At 42.8% G+C, this 20,412-nt stretch overlaps 1 protein-coding gene across 4 annotated transcripts in view; it reads left to right on the top strand.

Annotated features, from left to right (window-relative positions):
* The window catches only part of FGD3 (FYVE, RhoGEF and PH domain containing 3), a 115,436-nt gene that overhangs the window by 56,408 nt on the left and 38,616 nt on the right, over positions 1-20,412 (top strand). For all 4 annotated transcript variants that reach the window (XM_075053564.1, XM_075053565.1, XM_075053566.1 and 1 more), the window contains exons 2-4: positions 5,175-5,345; positions 13,086-13,254; positions 14,401-14,998. In XM_075053564.1, the coding sequence (XP_074909665.1) occupies positions 5,175-5,345; positions 13,086-13,254; positions 14,401-14,998 (938 nt within the window). The remainder of the gene's footprint in view (positions 1-5,174; positions 5,346-13,085; positions 13,255-14,400; positions 14,999-20,412) is intronic.

The following is a 20,412-nucleotide window of genomic DNA, read 5'->3' as shown; positions in this document are numbered from 1 at the left end:
CACTGAGTTGCCTTTTGGGGCTGTTGACTTCACTGATGTTGCAGAGAGCCTAAATCAGCAAAGAATTAGGAAACTGGAAGCTCCCTGAGCTTGTTTAACTTGTAGACAACAGCAGTGGGTGATAGCAGTGATGGCAGGAGTAGGAAAGCCCTTCCACTGGTCACTGAGTCTATTTTCTCTTCTCTGGAGATAGCAGGAAAGGTTGCCCGGAGGAGGAGCAGTGGGGGGGCTCCATGGCTGGGGTCCTGCTGCCTGCGGGGCAGCCAGGAGCCCTGGGGAGAACCTCCCCTCTCCTGGGCGTCCCACGTTTTGGGCATGGCAAAGGGCTTGAGAATTGCCCCTGAGCAAGCCTCCCTTGAGCAGGCATTCAAAGTCATGGTTGTCATTCTGGATGGATAGAGAAATCCCGCAATGGTATTAATTCTCGGTGAAAGGAAACTTCTGAAGTAGGTGTTGCTTATCAATGCCTTTCCAGTGTGTCTAGACTGTAGAGCCTTTTTCTGCTAGCCCAGCATTTGTCATCCCTTTTACTCCTTGCGCCCTCTCCATGCCTCGTGTGGGGTGTGGGAAGTGGGCTGATGAGGTGTGGGCTTTCATCATTTCAGTGGAATACTGCAAAAATCTCTTCCTCTAAAAGAGGGCTGGGTGAGAAGTCCTTCTATCAGATGAGCAGATGTAAGATGTGCCAAACCAGAAGCTTATCATAACATTTTGGATTCCTGCTGCTGTCTATCACAGGCCTCCAAGATATTTTTTATTTTAAACTGGGATTATTTTTGAACCCTGCTACCTGGGGACTAGGTGCCAAGTGCAAAATCTGAATCTGGCTTGTGTGCTGGGAGAGAAGCCTGAGAACTGAAGTTCAGCTGATTGGGTTCAACTGGTCTCTTTACTACTATACTCAGGAAAGCACCCAAAATCCTTATATTTTGTCTTAGTCTAATAGAAAAATACATCATAGCATTCAAATTTGTGACAGCGTCCAAGAGAAAATTTTCAAAAATATGGGCTTTCTTCTGGATGCAAACAGCTTAGTGAGGATAACGGGAGATACATGAGAAATTTCTTTGTGCCGTGAAAGAGTTTCCCGGTGGCATTGAATTCTGTCAGAAGGACTGAAGTCATTTTTCCATTTTAGTGAAAATATAAGTTGTACATTATATTAGGCATTTTCAGAAGTTTTGTTTAAGTTTTACCTTAGTAGGAGCCTTAAATACATATTATCTTATTAACATAATGCAAAAAAATATCTCTGGAAAGCATCATCTTTGTTCTTTTCTGCTTGGATTGGTTTTGAACAGAGAAATTTTAAGCAGCATTGTTCATGTGAGTAGAATTACAAACAAGCCATGAAGTGCTTGAGCTGAAATACGTTAGAGACACAAGGACTGTGCATAGCAAAGCTGAGTTTTACAGCAGAGGTTTCTACGTTGGGAAGTGCACGCTCAGATTTTTAGAGCTCTGTCTCTTGTGCCTGCTTGGGAGGCGCTGGCACGCTCCACGTCCAGACAGGCTGTAACTTCCCACGCGGAGCTGTTGCAGGTAACCAGGGATCAGATGTGAAGTCAGTGTCAGCCAGGCTCTCTGGGAATAACAGTTTATTACTAGTAGCCTTTTATAAACTTTGGACACAAATAACCATTTTTTTGTCAATTCACAAATACCGGTACAGTTCCCAAGCGCTTCCGTGGCAGTTACAGCGAATCTGGTCGGGGGGGGGGGTTGCACAGTCCAGTGCTGGACTGGAGAGCAAAGAGGAGGTGGTTTCTGCATTGGGTCCTGCAGGTTTGGTGGGTGTGGGAGGGCAGGCAACGGGGGGCTCATCACCCGCTCCCATCTCTGGAAGCGTCTGGCAGAACCACAGACCTCTTGGGGGTGGCTACCTGGGCTACGCTTGGACCTTCTGTTGTCCCTCTCGTTTGCCATTCCCAGGAGCACCCTGGAGTGCACTCGGCAGACAGTGGGTTTTGCTTTCAGAGAATTCCATGTGAAATAATCCAGTAAATCTTGTTTTCACAGATCATTTTATAGCACTTGAAAAAATATGTCAGGAAAGTGGATTTTTGTCTTGTGTGCAAAAAGGAGCCCTTAGAGGCCACATCAGAGATGAATAGAGAGAACCATCTTGGCTTAAATTAAATAAAAAAGAATGAAAGCCACTTCTGTGGTTTCACCCATGCATATTTTTGTTGATTTAGGGCCAGCACTACATTTGGTGTTTAAGGCACTTGTGGCTTTCCAAGTTCCTCTTCTTTCCAACTACTTATCAATTTTATTTTCTGCTTTGTGCCCACTTGCTCTTTGGATGTACCATCAATAAACGCGTGGGTTAAGTGCGGGCAGTAGGTGGACAGCAATATATTTTCCAGCAGTAACCTATATATGCAACATACAAGATAATATAAAATACTTTATTTTTAGAGGACAGTAGATTTTTTTTATTTTTATTTTTTAATATCAGATCTTATTTAATGGGAAGTAGCATAAGGCTTTGCTAAGTATTTACTCTGCAAATGCATCTGAGCACAAGTCCTGGAGCTTGGAACCGAGTTCAGAGCTTGTTTCGGGCAAGATGGACACATTTATTGAGTATTTACCAGTGGAGGATCTTGTGCCTTTGATTGTTTGACAGGATTTTCCAGTAGAAGAGAAAAACTTCTATGTGAATTTATAAAATAAGGGTCAAAGCACTTTAATTTTCAGTAACGCAAGCAGGTCTTAAGAGCTTTTAGCCTAGACATAAAAGAGGTATCTGGTGGTGCCATGCACTTGAAAGCAAGCAAGTAACCACTAGCTCTTATTTTTATCAGTAAAGAAAGAAAGGTGGTCAGACCTGCTTTCACAACAATGAATGTCAGTAGGAAAGAAAAAGGATTTGGGTTTTATTTCCTTTTGAAACTTTACAAAATGGTACCAACAAGACAGTCCCTTTTTTGTGGCAGTGTTTGAAGAGGAATAGGGAATGCTTAGACCAACTGGTACCTTATCCTGAATCAGCAGAGGGATAGCTGGGCTCAGCTTAGGATGCCCAGCGGAGGATACCCCAGGGATGCAGTACCTGAGGACAGGAGGAGCTGTGGCTCTCCTCCTTCAGCCGCTGTGGGGGACTGTGGTCACATCCAGCATCTCCTGGGAGCTTCAGTGCTTGCCAGAGATGAGGCCGGTGCCATGCTTGTATGATCAAACAACGTAGCGTCGTTAAAGGTGGTTTTGGAAAGCTGTTGTAGGTACAGAGATTTTTCTGCTAAGAATTGGATCATTGAAGTAATTTTTAGGAAAATACAACACTGCTGGATTGCCTTCCAGTTGTGGGCACTGGTGAATACCTGGTGAAACACTGTCTTCTGTATGCTGCCCTTTTTATTTTCTTGAATTAGAGCTCTTCCCTTGTGCAGTATTTTCATTTCTTGCTGTGCTGAGCTACTGTTAATAAGAAGTTCCAGTCCTTTCCCTAAAAAGCTGGCCTGTTGCAGCACTGCTGTTGCTGTCACAGGGAGCTCTCGGTACCCACAGCTGAGGCATCTGCGTAAGCTCTTTCTGTGATGATGTGTCTGCAATAATCTATTAATCTGCTCTAATAATCTACTCTACTTTCACTGCATTTTCCTGATAAGTGAAATTATATTTGAATAAAACCTAGTACTTATAAATTCCTGGTTTCAGCTGGAAGGATGTTTTAATAGCTGGTCTCAAATCTGCTGAAAAGCAGATTTTATGGTAGAAATGCTAATGAAGCTTCAACAGGAGCAACTGGCAGCCATACCAAGGAATTGTATATTTGGGTGGCAGAGATCAGTAAATAGATTTGTGCCATCTGAATCTTTTTTTTGCCAGCAAAATTGACTTTAATATTTTATGCTTATTTTTAAAAAAATAAATACACGTCACTGTGAAAGTTTCTGCATTTTGAGGCCAGCTCTCAGCTAATCTTCCCAAGCAGTCTGTACGGCTCAGATTTCAAAGTCTTTATTCAAAAGGTCACATCCTGATTTAATACCATTAGTATAAACCCAGGATAATTTAGTTGATGTGGATAGAGGTGCTTGTTGTTTCAGTTTTTTGATCTTAATATAAATCTGGCCAAGAGTAGGTTGCATTTGTGAAGCTAGTGCCATGTTCTTGAACACATCACAGGAAGGCAAAGTTTGATTTTTCACATTTAGATTAATCCTTTCTACATGATGCAGGTCACCTCTTGCTCCAGTAAGATGCTGGTAATTTCAGCTAGTCTACTTTAAAACGGGAATATGGAAAGAATGATTGTCATGTTTTCTTTGCCTTTTTTTTTTATGGATTAACGTTCAAATTTCTACATTTGATACATTTTCAGCTTCTCAGTATTGCCGGAAGCATATATATTCATGTGTTCATATGCAGCAATTTTAAACCGCAGTCCTTTTTAAACTCTTTTTAATTTGCCTTCTTATGACACACTAGTAAAGCTGGCGTGAGGATTTCATGTAGCTGTAGGCTTACTATAAGTCCAGAAAAACCCCAAATCAAAAAATGCAGTATCCACTATGTGAAAGTGGATATATGGGTTTATTTCCACAGTGCCCACAAAAATGAATCAAGAATGTTACATTAAAAGACAAACAAACATATTACTCACTTCTTTCTCTGTTTTCCCACTGGATCATATCTTAATGGCATCTTCTAGACCAGAGCCTTTTAAAGGAATGTTAATATTTTATGTAAGAAGGAATAATAAATAGCAGTAAAATGCAGCTTGAATGATCAAATCTCCTGAAGGAATCGTGCTTGTACTGTTCCTCCCACGCAGGGGACATTTCTAATTCACCGTAACTTAGGTGTATTGTACCAAGTAACATAATGTTGTATCCTTAGGCACTTGTATTTCTGTTTGGAGAAATCCTTTTGAAATGGTTTTTGTGTTTTATATTTACTCTTTTCAGTGTTCCTAGTAAAGAAGTAATTAATCAATTAAAGATAGGGTTACCAAAATTCCATCTGTCTTATCAGTCAGCTAGTTTGATGTGATTATTAAGGCTGGATATATTGGTTGTAATAACTTGTGAGTGAATGGCTCACCCCTCTTCTACCCCTCTCCCTTTCCTCTGGAACTTGGATGAGTGATATGCTTCTAGAAGTAGCAAAATTTTCTTCAGGATTAATAGAATGAAATAAATACTGACATTTTTTCCCTCCCTCAGGTTTCCCTTGTTCTCCTTTTCAAATCAAATGTCACATTGACTCAAATCCAGCGTTGGAAGCATGTGGGGAACTGCAGCACATCAGCCCGGCGCAATGTATCCATCAAGCTGGAAGGAAGCCCAAAACCAAAACTCCACTGGCCAAAATGCATCCTCTGCAGAAACCCCAAGGCAAGTAGCTTTGTCTTTCTAGCAATTGTACAAGCTTCTATCGCACTTGAAGTGTAATATTTTTCAATGAATTGTTTTAATTTTATGTCACAGCAAAATAGTTATTTTTATGTTCTAAGGTTTAAGTACAGCTGGTAGGGTTTTATTATCTTCATTTTTTCCAATGTTAGATAACCTCTTAGGGTAGCCTTCAAGAAGGAATTGATTCAGGAATAACAGACTGCTTAACTTGTCAATTTATATTTCCTGTACTGTTGTTATACCTCATGCAGCTGTAAAGCGTAAGTTTAATTTAGCAATATTGTATTCATTCTTTATTAATTATTTTGAAAAAAGTATTTAGGTAAGAATAGCTTATTGTTTAAACCTGGTCTGTGTTCCATGTATTGTAAGAACTCCGCATAGCAACAGGAAATGCCTGAATGGAATGAATGTATTTTAAAAATCAGAAATAGGAGCTGAACTGGTCACGTGCAAGCATAGCACGTGGGCTGTGGTAATTCCACAGACCTGCCAGACTCATAGTCAAATAGGTGGCAATCCCAAAGTATGGTAGAAGAGAAGCCATGAAGAAGCATGTTCCAGCTGGTCTCCAGGCAGGTCTTCTGGTCTCCGCAGGCTTTTCTTCCCTAAAACTTCTGGGTGCTAAAAAAGACTGCAGTAAATTTCTTGAAAGAGGATAAAGTGTTTTCATGTTTCGCCATCAGTGAAATGACATGTAGTCTCTCTTTGTAATGTCAAGTTGTCAAGCGCCTCCGCTGCCACCACCTTCTGCTTTGTAGAATTGGTTAAAATATTGTATATAATGTATGCTTGCCTTAAGGTAATCGCAGATGCAGAAAGCATGTAGTTTGAGAGGCATTTGGAACAAGGGAAGGTGAGCCCAAAGAAGATACTAAGTTCATAAATCAAAATTTTTTTAAGAAGCATGTCCATGTGATGGACAGTCATTGTCATCTGAGAAAAAGAGAAAAGATATTTTGGTCACCATTAGGGTGTGTTATACGAACTGAGCCCGTGCACCACCACCTCCTCCCAACTCAAGAGACTATGCAAAAGTGTTTTGGGTTTGTGTGGCGGGGTTTTGGTAGTGGGGGGTGTCTCCTGTGAGAAGCTGCTCAAAGCTCCCCCGGCTCGGAGCCGGACCCACCTCTGGCCAAGGCTGAGCCCATCCATGACAGTGGTGGTGCCTCTGGGAGAACAGATTTCAGAAGGGGAACCAGTAGGAGGAGGGGGATTGGGATGTGAGAGGAATCCCTCTGCGGATCCCGAGGTCAGGGAAGAAGGAGGGGGAGGAGGTGCGCTGGAGGAGGGGATGCCCCCGCAGCCCGTGGGGAGGCGGCAGGCTGTCCCCCCCCAGCCCGTGGAGGGGAGCGGAGGCCGCCCAAGATGGCCGGGACTCCATGGGAAAGCCCGTGCTGGAGCAGTTTGTGTCTGAAGATCGGCCCTTGGAAAGGACCCACGCCAGGGAAGTTTGTGAGGAACTGCAGCCCGCGGGAAGGACCCACGCTGGAGAAGTTGGTGGAGGACTGTCTCCCGCAGGAGACACCCCACGGCGGAGCAGGGGCCGAGCGCGGAGTCCTCCTCCCCCTGAGGAGGAAGGAGCGGCAGAGACAAGGGGTGAGGAACCGACCCCAGCCCCTATCCCTTGTTCCCCAGGGGGAGAGAACCGGGAGTGGGGCTGAGGCGGGAAGGCGGGTGTTCTCGGGTTGGGGTTTACTTCCTAATATCCTTGTTTTGGTTTGATTGGTAGCAGATTAAATTGATTTTGTTTCTTCCCCAGGTTGAGCCTGTCTTTTGCCCGTGACTGTAAGTGGTGAGTGATCCCTCCCAGTCATTGTCTCGACCCACGAGCTTTTCTTTATATTTTCTCCTCATCCCACCGGGGCCGGGGGGAGTGAGCGAGCCGCTGTGTGGTGCCTTGTTACTGGCTGGGCTGAAACCACAACAGTATATGAAAGCAATTTTTTGATATACATTTAGCCTTAAACAACTACCAAGAAAGTACTGTATTTTCTGATTCTGGAAGTAGGCCTTAAATATTATATTAGTATACTAGTTCGTGCTTGAAACATCTCACGAGGCCTGTGTATTTATGGGGCTTTCACCTTCAGGCCTTGGTTGTGCAGGTTTCACTAGTGGGTGTTCCATGAATGTGGTTAATACTAACAATAAAAAGGAATAGCAGAAGTGTCTGTTCAGTAAGTGGAATTAATTCAGCTGGTGTAGATCCTTTGCTGTTGTACTGATTGCACTGATTTCCAATCACTGAGGACATAGCCTGTTTTTTATATGTTAGTGTTTCAGAAAAGTTGGAGGGAGCCTACTTAGCTTGCTTCAAATCATGCTTAAAAGTTACCCAAGGAGATTAGTATAATCTGTTTCCATTATTGAGATAGGTACTACTTCTTTCTGCTGCTCACACACATCCAAGCGCTGTCTCCCATTACAGCCATAAGCTTAGAACCAAAGAAGTCAGTATATCTTACTGCCTGGTTAATGCTCTGAAAAGGATGGAAATTTGTTAATGAGGTGAAATAGACACCCAGAGGTAACACGCTTTCTTGACTAGTTACTCTTGCTAATACTTTTTTTGACAGAACTTGGTTGGGCTTCTTGATGTCACTGTAAAATAGTCCAAGAAGAAACAAGAGTCCCAATGAAAAATCCCATGGGAGACTGTTGCACGGTACCCAATACTCAAAAATCAGACCACCTAATGTTCCTTCAGACTGAGCCAGGTGTGGTGGGTTGACCCTGGCTGGATGCCAAATGCCCACCAAAGCCACTCTATCACTCCCCTCCTTAGCTGGACAGCGGAGAGAAAAAATACCACAAAAGGCTCATGGGTTGAGATAAGGACAGGGAGATCACTCACCAATTACCACCATAGGCAAAACAGACTGAACTTGGGGAAATCAGTTTAATTTATTACCAATCAAATCAGAGTAGGGTAATGAGAAATAAAACCAAATCTTAAAACACCTTCTCCTCCACCCCTCCCCTCTTCCCGGGCTTAACTTCACTCCCAATTTCTCTACCTCCTCCACCTGAGCAGTGCAGGGGGATGGGGAGTGGAGGTTGCAGTCAGTTCATCAAACGTTGTCTCTGCTGCTCCTTCCTCCTTAGGGGGACTCCTCCTCACTCTTCTCCTGCTCCAGCGTGGGTCCCTTCCACAGACTGCAGTCCTTCAGGAACAGACTGCTCCAGCGTGGGTCCCCCGCAGGGTCACAAGTCCTGCCAGAAAACCTGCTCCAGCCTGGGCTCCTCTCCACAGATCCGCAGGTCCTGCCAGGAGCCTGCTCCAGCGCAGACTTCCCACGGGGTCACAGCCTCCTTTGGGCGTCCACCTGCTCTGGCGTGGGGTCCTCCCCGGGCTGCAGGTGGAGATCTGCTCCACCATGGACCTCCCTGGGCTGCAGGGGAATCTCTGCTCCGGCGCCTGGGGCACTTCCTCCCCTCCTTCTTCATTGACCTTGGGGTCTGCAGGGTCGTTTCTCTCACACGTTCTCACTCCTCTCTCCTGGTTGCTGTTGTGCAGCAGTTTTTTTCCCCACTTCTTAAATATGCTATCGCAGAGGCACTACAACTGTTGCTAATTGGGTTGGCCTTGGCCAGCGGTGGGTCCGTCTTGGCCAGCGGTGGGTCCGTCTTGGAGCCAGCTGGCACTGGCTCTGTCAGACATAGAAGTTTCTAGCAACTTCTCACAGAAGCCACCCCTGTAGCCCCCCCCGCCGTCACTACCAAAACCTTCCCACACAAACCCAATAAACCAGGTTATCCAAAGCTATAAATCAGTGTTATAGGTGTTGGTCACGAATGTGCCAGTCATCTTGCTGAAAGATATTTCTTTGTCATAATTTTTAAATAACAGTTTTGTTATTTCATTTCACTTCTTTATAATAAAACTACTTTTAAAAAGTATCTGCAATTAGCTTACATATGACAGTAGAGAACAATACATAATGATACCTTGCAAGGAAGGGAAGATGGTACGGGGTTTTATTTTCTCTTCACTTTTATTGACTTTGTAAATTTGAAATGGCCTTTCTCTCTTGATAGTTCACTGGTCCCCTGTTACTGTATGGGTTGTATACCCAGTAAAGAAAGGAAAACACTTCATGTCTCTCCAGGAAAATGAAATCATCAAAATAAAAAAAAAGAAAAAAAATTGTTTTTATTAAATTGACTGTATTCCAGTTGACATTTTTCCTGTAAGCCATCCTTGCTTCCTCTTGGTGGCCACGTCCAAAAAAAGTAGTTGTGACAATGTGGTGCATTTCCTTACAGCAGTCATAAATCTTTCCTCATTTTTTTGTTGGTATTTTTATGCAAGAACCTTTCTTCCCAGGGCTTTCTCCCTAGAGCTAGATGCCTCATTAAGGTCTGTTTCTTGTTGATTTGTTGGGTGGGATATGCTGGCATCACCACCTGAGGCTCTAGGAGCAGCTCTCTACCCCCACCCAAGGCTGTGCTGTTGGGTCATTTATTCTGTTTTTGAGTGTATTCACTCCCCAGGGGTTAACCCTTTATAATCTGCCTCATCATGTATATTATTTTAGGTCTTTTCTTGTCAAGGGACCTTACCTGAAGTAAGTAAATCTGCAAGTGTGACACATGCCACTTGAATTTCTCTTTATTAGGTCTTCCCAGCTTTCCCAGCGAGTCATGACAGACCCACCACTGCTAGGATGATTGATGGGAATGCCTCCATCAAGTTGCTACAACATCAAGTGTGTTGACTGCATTACTGTAGAGGAGGCACTTGTGAGAGAAATTCATGGGCTGGGGGGGCTGAAGTAATGCAGAAGCTGAGGTGCTCATTTTGCAGTGAGGGAATGGTCCTTACTCCCTGCTATTTGACAGACCCAGGGCCAATCCCAGGCTGTACCTTCTCCCACATATTTAACCTTACCTTTCCCTTTTCTAGTTCTGTCCTGCTGCTTCTCATTATTTCACTTGTTCCTTCTGCAACAAGTATTTTGTGTCTTGGTTTCTGCCTCCTGCAAATAGCCGCAGGCCTCTATGTAAAACCTTCAGGAGGAGGAAGACTGGGGAAATACCATTCCAGCACATGGCTTCAGCCTTCAGGCACCACCTGAAACGTGCTCATTAATACTAATATCTCTTCCATGCAGCTGGCTTGCTTTCTTTTCTCCACCAGTTTATCTGTCTGTGTGCAGGACGGGCACTGGAAGCTGCTGCATCCAAGGTCGTGCTGCTTTGTGGCTGGGACCCAGAGCGAGAAAGTAGCAGCATTGGTTCCTCCATGGGCTGGGACTCGTGAAAGGTGGCTTCAGAGCATGGGCAGGAGTTTTGCCTGGGCTCCCACTATGACTCCTGCATCCCTAACTAAAAGCAGTACCTGCTTGTTTTCTGGGGCTGGCTGTGTTCATTTAGTACTGACGACAATGGTGCACGTACAGATGAGCTCATCTAGTGTTGTTTGGTTTTAGTGTGCGGATCTTTCATTCACTCTTTTGTAGAAGTCTGAAATGGTTTTGAGTTTAAAAGTCTGTGTTGTAATATGTAACGCCACTTCCTTGTAAATTCTGAATGTAGGCTTTTTGTGTCAACTCGGAGGTAGGCATCTTCCGTGGTTTAAATTTCGCTTCGTAAGTAAGTGCTTGAAAAGGTTAGTGGCTTTGCCTCCGTGCTGACGTCTCCATTTCTCAAAATTAATTCAGTAAATAAAAATTCAGAACTAACAAAAGTGTTTTCGTCCTTCCTTTTTGTCCAGTGCAGAGTGTGTTGTCTCAGGTGATTCAGGTGGAGTCCACCAACAGGAAAGACATAAGATGTTTACATGGACAGCAGTGACACCCATTGCTATTAGTGTAAACGCTTTGGCAATGAACTTCAGCTTTTGAGTGTTGTGGACCAGCTTGAAACTATGAAGGGCCTGATGGGGCATGTGGGGTAGGTTCTGGCCTGTCTGCCTACTGCATTATGCACCTTCTGTAAAAAGCCTAGAGCTTGCCTTTTCTGGCTAGACAAGTCAGATGGCTGCTTGGATACTTTTTTTTAAGTTGTTTTGTTTTGTTTTGTTATTACAAGGGGAAATGTGACTGGGCACTCACTGATCACATGGTGTGCAAGTGAAAGCCTGGTAAACAAAACATAGAGCTCCACCATCCCATTTATATGCAAGATTATTTTCTTTTCTTGCTTACCTGTTACTCCTGCGTGAGATAGGTTTTGTGGTAGTGTTTTCAAAATTGAGCTATGACACCTTTATTTTAAGACAGGAATTCCAGATGTTTTTGGAGACAGGGCAAATCAGTCCTTTTATAGGAAGTGTCCCATTAAAGCTCAAATCCTTAGAAGATTTGATTTTATTCGTTGGTGCTGAAATAAACTCAGTAATGTAGGTAGTTTAAAATCTGACCTATACTCAGAGCTCAAAAACTCTTTGACAGTCCTTCATCACTGACCTCAGACAATGGCCATCCACAGCAGCTCCCCATCTGCTGTAGCAGGGAGGACATCTGGGCTGATTTGGAGCTGAGAACAGATGCAGAGCCTTCTGCAGGGTAGAGACAACAAGAATTGGCTTTTTGGGTGCATATGACTCCATTTAGCCTCCTAAAGAAAGTAACCCTGAAATTACATTCAGAATATTTGCTAATTAAAGCTCCATGACAATGTTAATCACATTATGCTGATGTGCCATATGGACCATTTAAAAATTGGAAATGCTTGAAATAAATTGTTCTTGAAAATGTTTAATAAAACATGTATTCAGAGTTTCCTTATTTAGTATGTTAACTCTCTGGATAGTCTAGACTGGAGGGGGGATACTTGGCAGCACCGTTCCAAGTACCATGCACTTTGGGAGTAATCGCACAATTGGTTTTCCTCCATTCTAGTGTCAGGTCTGCCTATGTGAGGTTGCTTTCACTGTATGAAACTATAACAGCACGTGAACCTGTTGCCATGGGTTACTGCTTGCGTATTTCCAAAATCATTTACTCTGCAATCAATATAAGGTCTGAATAATTTTTTAAAAATTACATTACATATAAATTACATTGCGTTTTTTTAAAATACTGTATTGAACTTTGTACCTTCGCCTCCTAGTGAATCCTTAAGCAGAATGTATATGTTCTTACAGCATGTGTTTTATTTATATCGTATATAACTCAATGTAGAACCAAAAGAGGAAGGAAATTTATGAAGACTACACCACAGAAGAGTTGGGGGAGGGAGAATGAAAGGAAGAAAAGCTATTATCTTCTGCCTGTGGCATTTTTGACCAAGCAAATACAAGGCACTGAAATCCATGGTGGGATTGGGTTTTGGTGGTTTGTTTAGGGTTGGGGGCTTTTTTTTCCCCTTTTTTCTCAGTATAAGAGATTCAATAGAGTGCCTGAGTTTTGAAAAGTCATGGGAGGGGAAACTCGTTAGTGTGATTGAGATGGTGAGCACGTTTGCAAAAACGAAGTGTGAGCTGTGCATCCTGTTTGGTAACAAGGAAGCGGTAAAGTTCTGCGAGCCGCTTGCTTCGTTGACACGTCTGATACAGCTGTAGAAATACAGAATACAAGCCCATCGTTTTCGTTAGTGTACACCAGCTTGCTTTGTTGTAAGAAATACTTCGTACTGCACCTGTGCGGTTTATAAAGGATGGTGAAAGAATGGATACCCCTCATTCTGCATTGAGCACTTGGATTTTGTTCCCAGTTTAGGATAAAGAAGATGGAGATTTATCCTCCTGTTTTTTCCCCTCTCTTTTACTAGTACCTCCTAAGCCTGTCCATCTCAAACCTGGGCAGGAAAGAATTCCTCCTGCACCTTCTCGGCCTTTGCCAGCTGATCCCAAGTCATCAAGGAGCTTAGCACCTGGAGAGGAGGAAATACCAATATCAGCAGGAGTCAACACGCTCATTGAGAAATTTGAAAGTATTAGGTAAATATGGCTTTGCGAGATCTGCTCTACTCTCCCTTTTCTGCATTTTTAATTTAGAATATAACAATAGAAAACATTAATTGTAATTGTCACATTAGAAACTTCTCAGGATGTTTTCTACTGAAAGTGCAAAGCTTGACTGACTACACAATGATTTTTTTTTATATATATATATAAAAGCATGTATTTAAGTGACTTTTAGTTTGTAGCATACAGTTGTTCTTTTAAGAGCTTAAGACCTGCTGAATTTGGTAAGTGTTCTACCAGAAACAAGTGGCGCAGAGTCTGCTTTCAGTAAGTTGATTTGATGTCAGGATTGGGTTTTGCATTATAGGAACTCTATTATTGTGATATAAAATAATTGAGTTTTCTGTCTAAGATTCAGTAAATGTCACACGTACTGTTAGCTTGCTTCTTGGAGGCAGGGGAGAGTTAAATCACAATGTACTGTGAAACAACACCATGTAGAACAGCATTTCCTCTGAAACTTTATATATGAGAGACATTAAATAGGATGAAATATGTGTATTTTGCTGTAAAACCAGTTTGTTTTACAAACACATGAAAACTCTCTCTGAAGACCAGATCTGCCTGATGGAGCTAAGTGATTTCTTTAGTAAAGAGGGAGATGGAGACAGAGATGCCATACTATGCCTTGGAGTGTTTTATCACCTGGGTGAATCTGGTAAAGTGTCTTTTGAAAAGAAAAAGTAGTACCTTCTTGTGCTTCAAAAACATCCTCTCTCTGGCAGAAAACGCCTTGCCCTAAACGCTTTGTTCTGTTGAAGAACGTGAGTTCCTGTTCAATCGAACCCACAACCAAATGCTTCTTTTAAAAGATGATTCCTCCCTCCCCAAACCTTCAGACCAAACTGTTTTTCAAGGCAACGTGGGGAGTATTAAAGGCCCGGGATTCTAGCGATGCCATTTCAGTAAAATCTGTGGCTAAGGGTGGTGTATTTTTATCGGAAATTGTTGGGTGAATATTATTATAGCAATATGCACACACTTACCTCCTAGGATTGTCAGGGGGTGCAAGAAATACAGCTTGAATCAAATGATAATCAGGCCCTCTCCCTTTTGGGGCACTCTTGAAACCTCTGAATGTTAATATGAATGACTGTGGTGCTTTCTCTTCACCTGCAGGCAACCTGTACATATTCTTCAAAGAAACCAGCTAAATTTAGCTCTTAAGATGGAACCTGGCCTGGACTCATCCAAACAACTGAGCTCGTGTGACTGTGACATGGTGGCTTCCAGTGGCTCTTCCACAAATGAAAAAACTGAACCAGATGAAAACGAGCCAGACATACCATGCAGCGCGGACCTATCTAACACAGACATAATGAAAATTAAAGAGCTAAGCATAGGTGATAACAAAAGCCATGGAGACTGTACTGCTGTGACTGTGAGCAAAGAGCCCTCTGGAGAGCTTGGCAGTAAAGACTCAACTGCAGAACTGAATGGTAATGGTAAAATTCCCAACAGAGACAGTGGCATTGACAGTCCTTCTTGTAGCGTTGCAGGGGAAACTTTCCCCAGTGAAGAAGGTGCAGAGCAGAAGAAGCCCAGCGTGGCTGGGAACCCAGGGGAGATGGAACCTGACAAAAAGGGCACCAAACCTTCCTCTGCGGAGCAGAAGAGAGACTCCACACAGGATGAAGACAGTGACATTGATGAAGGAAGCAGCGAGGAGCAAGAGACAGCAGAAGTGCCAAAGTTAGAGTATTTGGATGTAAACAAGGTAAGGTAGTTTGTTCATTGCTATTAAGTGCTCTGAAACCAGTTCCCGACTCGGGCCGGAGAACCCTTGCATCACTTTCATACGTTGTTTGGGTTTTTTGTTTGGTTGGTTTTACGTCAAAGGATCATGACAGTCATTGTAATTTCCTGCTTGATGCAGGTCATAACTTGTTCCTGACCTAGATAGTATCTTTTAGAAAGGTTCCCAATCTTGGTTTAAAAGTTTTCATGTAAGATAATCCATCACAGCCAGAGGCAAGTTGTTAACAGTTAAGTGCTTTTGTAAAAGACTCACACCTTGTGTTTCTTGTTTAGGTTTGTCTAGGTTCAGCCTCTAGTTTTTAGATCACGTTGTTTTCAGTGGAGCTCCATGATATGTGGAGGGCTAATTGGACAGTGCATCTTTCATGGTCAGGGTCTTGCATCCTAATAGGACATGGATGATGGAAATCTCTTCTAACAGTAACGTTGGTTTGTGGGGTTTGGGGGTTGGGGTTTTTTTGGGTTTTTTTTCACAAAGCCTGTGCTTCTATTGGTGTGACGACTACTTCAGTGCAAAGAAGTTGTTCTGAGGGTATTTATATCAAATTACACTTCAGGAAACTGTAGCTAGAAGAGATTTTCCTTCAATCCAGAGTAATGTAGTCCAGGCTGTTGTGTATTTGCTGCAGCTGTATAAGATTAATGACAGATTCCTTTGATTAGTTGTTTATCAAGGCAGTTATTTTTAGAAATAGTGATGATAGAATGGGTTACATTTTTCCAGAAAAAGAAAACAGAAGATGCTTTGAGCAAAATTTCTGCAAAATATTCCACTTTTGGTTGGGTGGAGTTTTTTGTTTGTGTTTGGGGGTGTTTTGGTTTTTTTTCTTTTTTCCCTGCTCAGCCATTGTGACAGTAAAGTTAATATACTGGATTTTTGTTTTTTTAAGGAATATGATGAGCACTAGCAACTAATGAATGGTAGCTAGTGAACTGCAGCATTCACACCTCAGTTTGTGCAAATCAGGTGGTTCTGTTGAAATCACCAACTATATCCCAGTTTATGTATGTCGAGAGCGCTTGTCCCTTCGGAAACGTGGCAGTTAAAACTCATTCAGTAGGTTCTGGATCAAATCAGCCAGTGACTATTGAAGAGCGATAAAAATTGCATGCCGGTCTGTGGTGTGCAAGAAGTTCTGTCTCTCAGAGCTGGCAAATTTCAGAGTACAGTTAATGATCTGGGGTGTCTCCTTTTTTTCCAAGAATAGAAGACAGCCTGATGAGGCAAACATACCTACAGGAAGGTATGAAAAAGCCCCAGACTTTCTCTCATGAGTACCATTCTTCCTGCTGCTCTATCTCAAGCTGGTGTGACTGGACTCGCCTTCCATTCAAGTCATTCAGATGCTGCCCTTGTAGTCTGGGACTCTCCAATACTTCATTGCCATGCTGCTCCTTCTGCAAATTCAGTGAATGTCAAACCTGCCAGGTGCTAGCGCGAGGTTAGTCAGAGGGAAGTGGAAAGGACCCAGCAGAGTAGGAAGCAGTATGGGCTGCATGAACCAGGTCTGCTTCTGTAGATGGGGAGGATGTGATCTCATTTGCCTCTCTGCGAGCCTGCAGTCCCACCTGGCAGCTGGTGCAGATTCAGGGGGAGGAACCCGTTGGCCTGTCCCACCTCCATGAGGGCCAGGGAGGACACCTTTGCCTTGGCACTGCATATGTCAGACGTGACTGCCTGGGCAGGGAAGGCTGCGGTGCAGATTGCCTTGGGCTTGCACAGGAGGCATGGCAGTATGAGCCAGGGGCTCCAGCAGGACTGCAGGGTCTGTACTGCCAAAGGAGACCTCTGTCTTTCATCTTGTATGCAAGAATTTACTGTGGGGGTCCGCAGGAAACATCTTGGAGATAGAGACTCCAATTAACGTCTATCTATTAGCATCTATTAACACAACATCTAATGCATCCATTGACATCTGGTATCTCTTCAGCAGTCTGCAGTGAAAGCTTGTTTACATCTCACATGGGCAGTGTCACCATCACGGTGCAAGGCTTCTCACCTGCTGCTGTTGGTTTTCCCTCGCGTGTGTTTATGCATACATACACACACTGTGAAATACTTTAATTATTTTGTATTCATAATATATATGTATATGCATGTGTGCAACTGAAATGTTTTTTAAAAGATTATTAGTTGCAACATGCCAGCAAGAAAATAATGCATTAAATTAAAAAATCTTTAATCTGGTAATTAATTTACTGTTTGGACTAGGAATGCAGTATCAAACCAACTGTGGCAAACCCAAGTGGAAGACTTTACCATATGATTAAGGAGTGCTTTGCTGACAAATACCAATGTTTTGTAAGACATCAGAGTTTTGATGGCTGTTTTTAAGTCCTGTTCCTTAGGTTAAGTATCCATATAGTAGGAAATAATGCTGATAAAACACAGAGTTATGAGGTCATAGTTTTCTGTAGCATGCTTGGTGAATTTATAAAAGAGAGATCTCTAGAGGAAGAATTTTTTTTTCTGTTTTCTTGTGTTACTCTTCCTGAATTGCATTTATGTGATGCACTTCAGGTTCTCCCTCGCATTTTGAGTTGATTTCACCTTCTAAAAGGCAGTTTTGATGCTGACCAAGCTACACTAAGTTAGCTTGGGTTTGCAGCCACATCCAGAGGGAAGGCTTAGAGAGATGCTGCCTCTTCTGTAGTGTAAGGATCATGCCCTCTTCCGGAGATGTGGTGTGTGAAGCCAACTTGTGTGTTAGGTGACCACATCATCCTCCCACTCTCCCCTTTCATTCTGTTGCAGATTTGGGGCACTGTGGACTAAAGGTTAGGGTAAAGGGCCGTAGCTTCCAGAAAGGAGAGCCAGTGCAATTCAAAGTTGACTTGTTCAGTGTTTATTCTTAGGCTGGAAGTTCACATCACCTTGACAAAACTGGTAATTTACCAGAAAACAAGGTACCTGCCCCACTGGAAGGAAGAAAGGAGAATTCAGTCGGCACCAGCTGGTGGCTTGATTGCGGGGGAGACCCCAACTCCTCCAGAAAGCTTTGTGTCGGGAGCCAGTGTCTTTTTCCTGCTTACCCCTTCCTACCCTTAGTACCAGGCTTTGCAGCTGCAAGACAGAGGTAATCGGCACTCTCACTGAATATGCAAGTTCCCAGAAAGCTTTGTTATAGTTGGAGGAGGATGCCTAAGAAGTACAGCTGCAGGATGATTTAATGATGGCTCAGTAACTCCTAGGATATCAAGTTAAGTGAAGCTCATGAATAAACATAACTGGGGGGGGGGGGGAGATATTTGCTTTTTTCTTATCTAATTTTCTACTTCAGCTCTCTATCCACCACCCAAGTTTTCACACATCCCATGGCTGATGAAGTAACATTGCCTGATATATGATTCGTATTGTTTTAATTAGTCTAGGTTTAGCACTGCAGTGTGGTGTGGCTTCCTTTGGGAGTCTGCAGCACAGCCTAACAGGCCTCATTATTAGCACAGAATTATTGGAATATGTTTTAAAATCTCAGGAGTGACTTACTGGGATTTCCAGTTATTCTTTATCAAAATGAAAATGAACAAGGGAAGCTTATTAGTTTTGATAATGTCTCAGAAAACATCAGGAGCTCCAGGAACTGAAGCATGTTAGCCTTGATGTTTACGAAAAAATGAAATTACATAAAAGTGAGACTGAGGGGCTGTCATGCTCTGTGGTCATATACCCAAGGCTTCTGCCGACTGCCTGGGAGCAACGGAGTAATGCTTCTAAGATGGCTAACACTACTTCATATCTTTTTGTTTAGATATTTTTCACTAAGAGTTATATGTGCTCATTAGTAATCACCAAAAAATGCCTTTCTCCATCTGTCCTGCTTCCTGCTGTGTAAAATAGTAATAATGAAGTCCCACGTGGGCCTCATACAGTCACTGACACACACTTCCATTCTGCCTGTACGTGGCTGGAGTTTCATTTCTGATTTCATTGTACAGTTTGTATTGGAAAATTTGGCCTGCAGTCCTCCAAGTCAGACCTTTGCATAAGATTATCTCCATGGATATTCTGAAAAAAATTTGCATAGGTCAATGTTTTAGTTACAATGCTGGTTAAGAAATATCAGATATGTTCTCATCATCTTTTTTTTTTTTTAATATTCTAAGGAAAGTGAGATCTCAATACAACAAAGAAGACGACCAAGCATAGGATAAGTTTTCCGTTTTGTTTTCAGCATTTTTGAGTAGGAAGTTGTCTATAATCTTTCTGGGACTTTCTGTGTTCTTTGTAGGGGTGACTGGTGGGGTTTTAAAGCATAACCGTATATGATTTTAACCTAAGCCACTCCCAGGAGCTTTCTTGCAGGATTGACTGAAAGCCCCATGTGGTAGGGATGCTAACTGAATATGGTTGTGCGCAACCAGTTGTATGAAAAAGGGTTGCTGCGGGATATTGGCCAAGTTTTCTCATATCAAGCCTTTTTTTTTTTCACTTTAAATTTTCATTTAAACAGTCTTTGCATCCATGAATTTGTGGCCCAGGTGTGCTCAGCAGGTGCCCAGCTGGGTCGGTGAGTGGGTTCGCAGGAAGCAGTGATGCACTTGTGGCCACTTCATTTCACAGATCAGCTCAGCATGTGCCGTTCCCCAATTTGTATGTGTGATTGGGGTATTTGAGGTGCAAATGCATTCAGGTGTTAATCTGACCTTTATGAGAAGCTGGTTCTGTTTGGTTTTAGGCTGGTGTTTCCTTTTTCTTTAATAAGTTTTATGGACAGTTACAGCTGGAAATGAATTTTTGAACCTTCCACAAAGAAGTGAAAGAGCATCACGTGACTGCTGCTTCAAGCACTGGAGTGAGCTTCCTGTGTCATGAAGTCAACACCTACTGCTTCTCTTTTCTAATCTTTCTTGTCACCCTGCCACCTGTGCTGTTTTAATGAGACTCTGCTGTAGATGTACGGTTGTAATGTATGACTGTGGAGGACAGTTGTAACATGTCCTGGCCACGCCAAGCAGTCAGTCAGCAAGCGCGTTGGGCAAAGCAAAATATAATCCACATTTGAGTTTGCAGATTTGTTTTACTTTTCCTTTAGAAACATAGACCGTGAAATATCTCCTTCGAAGTGAAATGAAGTATGGCTCAGGCTGTGTTAGAGCTGTCCTGCCATGGCACGAAATAAGGTTAGAAGAACAGGACTGCCTCAAGTTTAATTAATCTACTGTTTAATTTTAAATGTTACGTCCATTGAAAAGCAAATATGTTGCAAATTAGTCTGAAAAACATGCCTATCTGCCTGTAGCAGAGACAGCAACTGAAGATAGAGTTGCTCTTTAAAACTGAGCTCAAGCTGAGTCTGTTCAGCCGTTGTTTGGTATTTAAGCAGATGTCAGCAAGTTTTTTGGAAATATAAACTGAATTGCAGATGGTGAAGG

This window comes from Buteo buteo, chromosome 21, assembly GCF_964188355.1.
Source record: "Buteo buteo chromosome 21, bButBut1.hap1.1, whole genome shotgun sequence".
Taxonomy (NCBI): domain Eukaryota; kingdom Metazoa; phylum Chordata; class Aves; order Accipitriformes; family Accipitridae; genus Buteo; species Buteo buteo.
The sequence above is the reverse complement of the archived record's forward strand: the minus strand, read 5'-3'. Positions and strand labels throughout refer to the sequence as shown.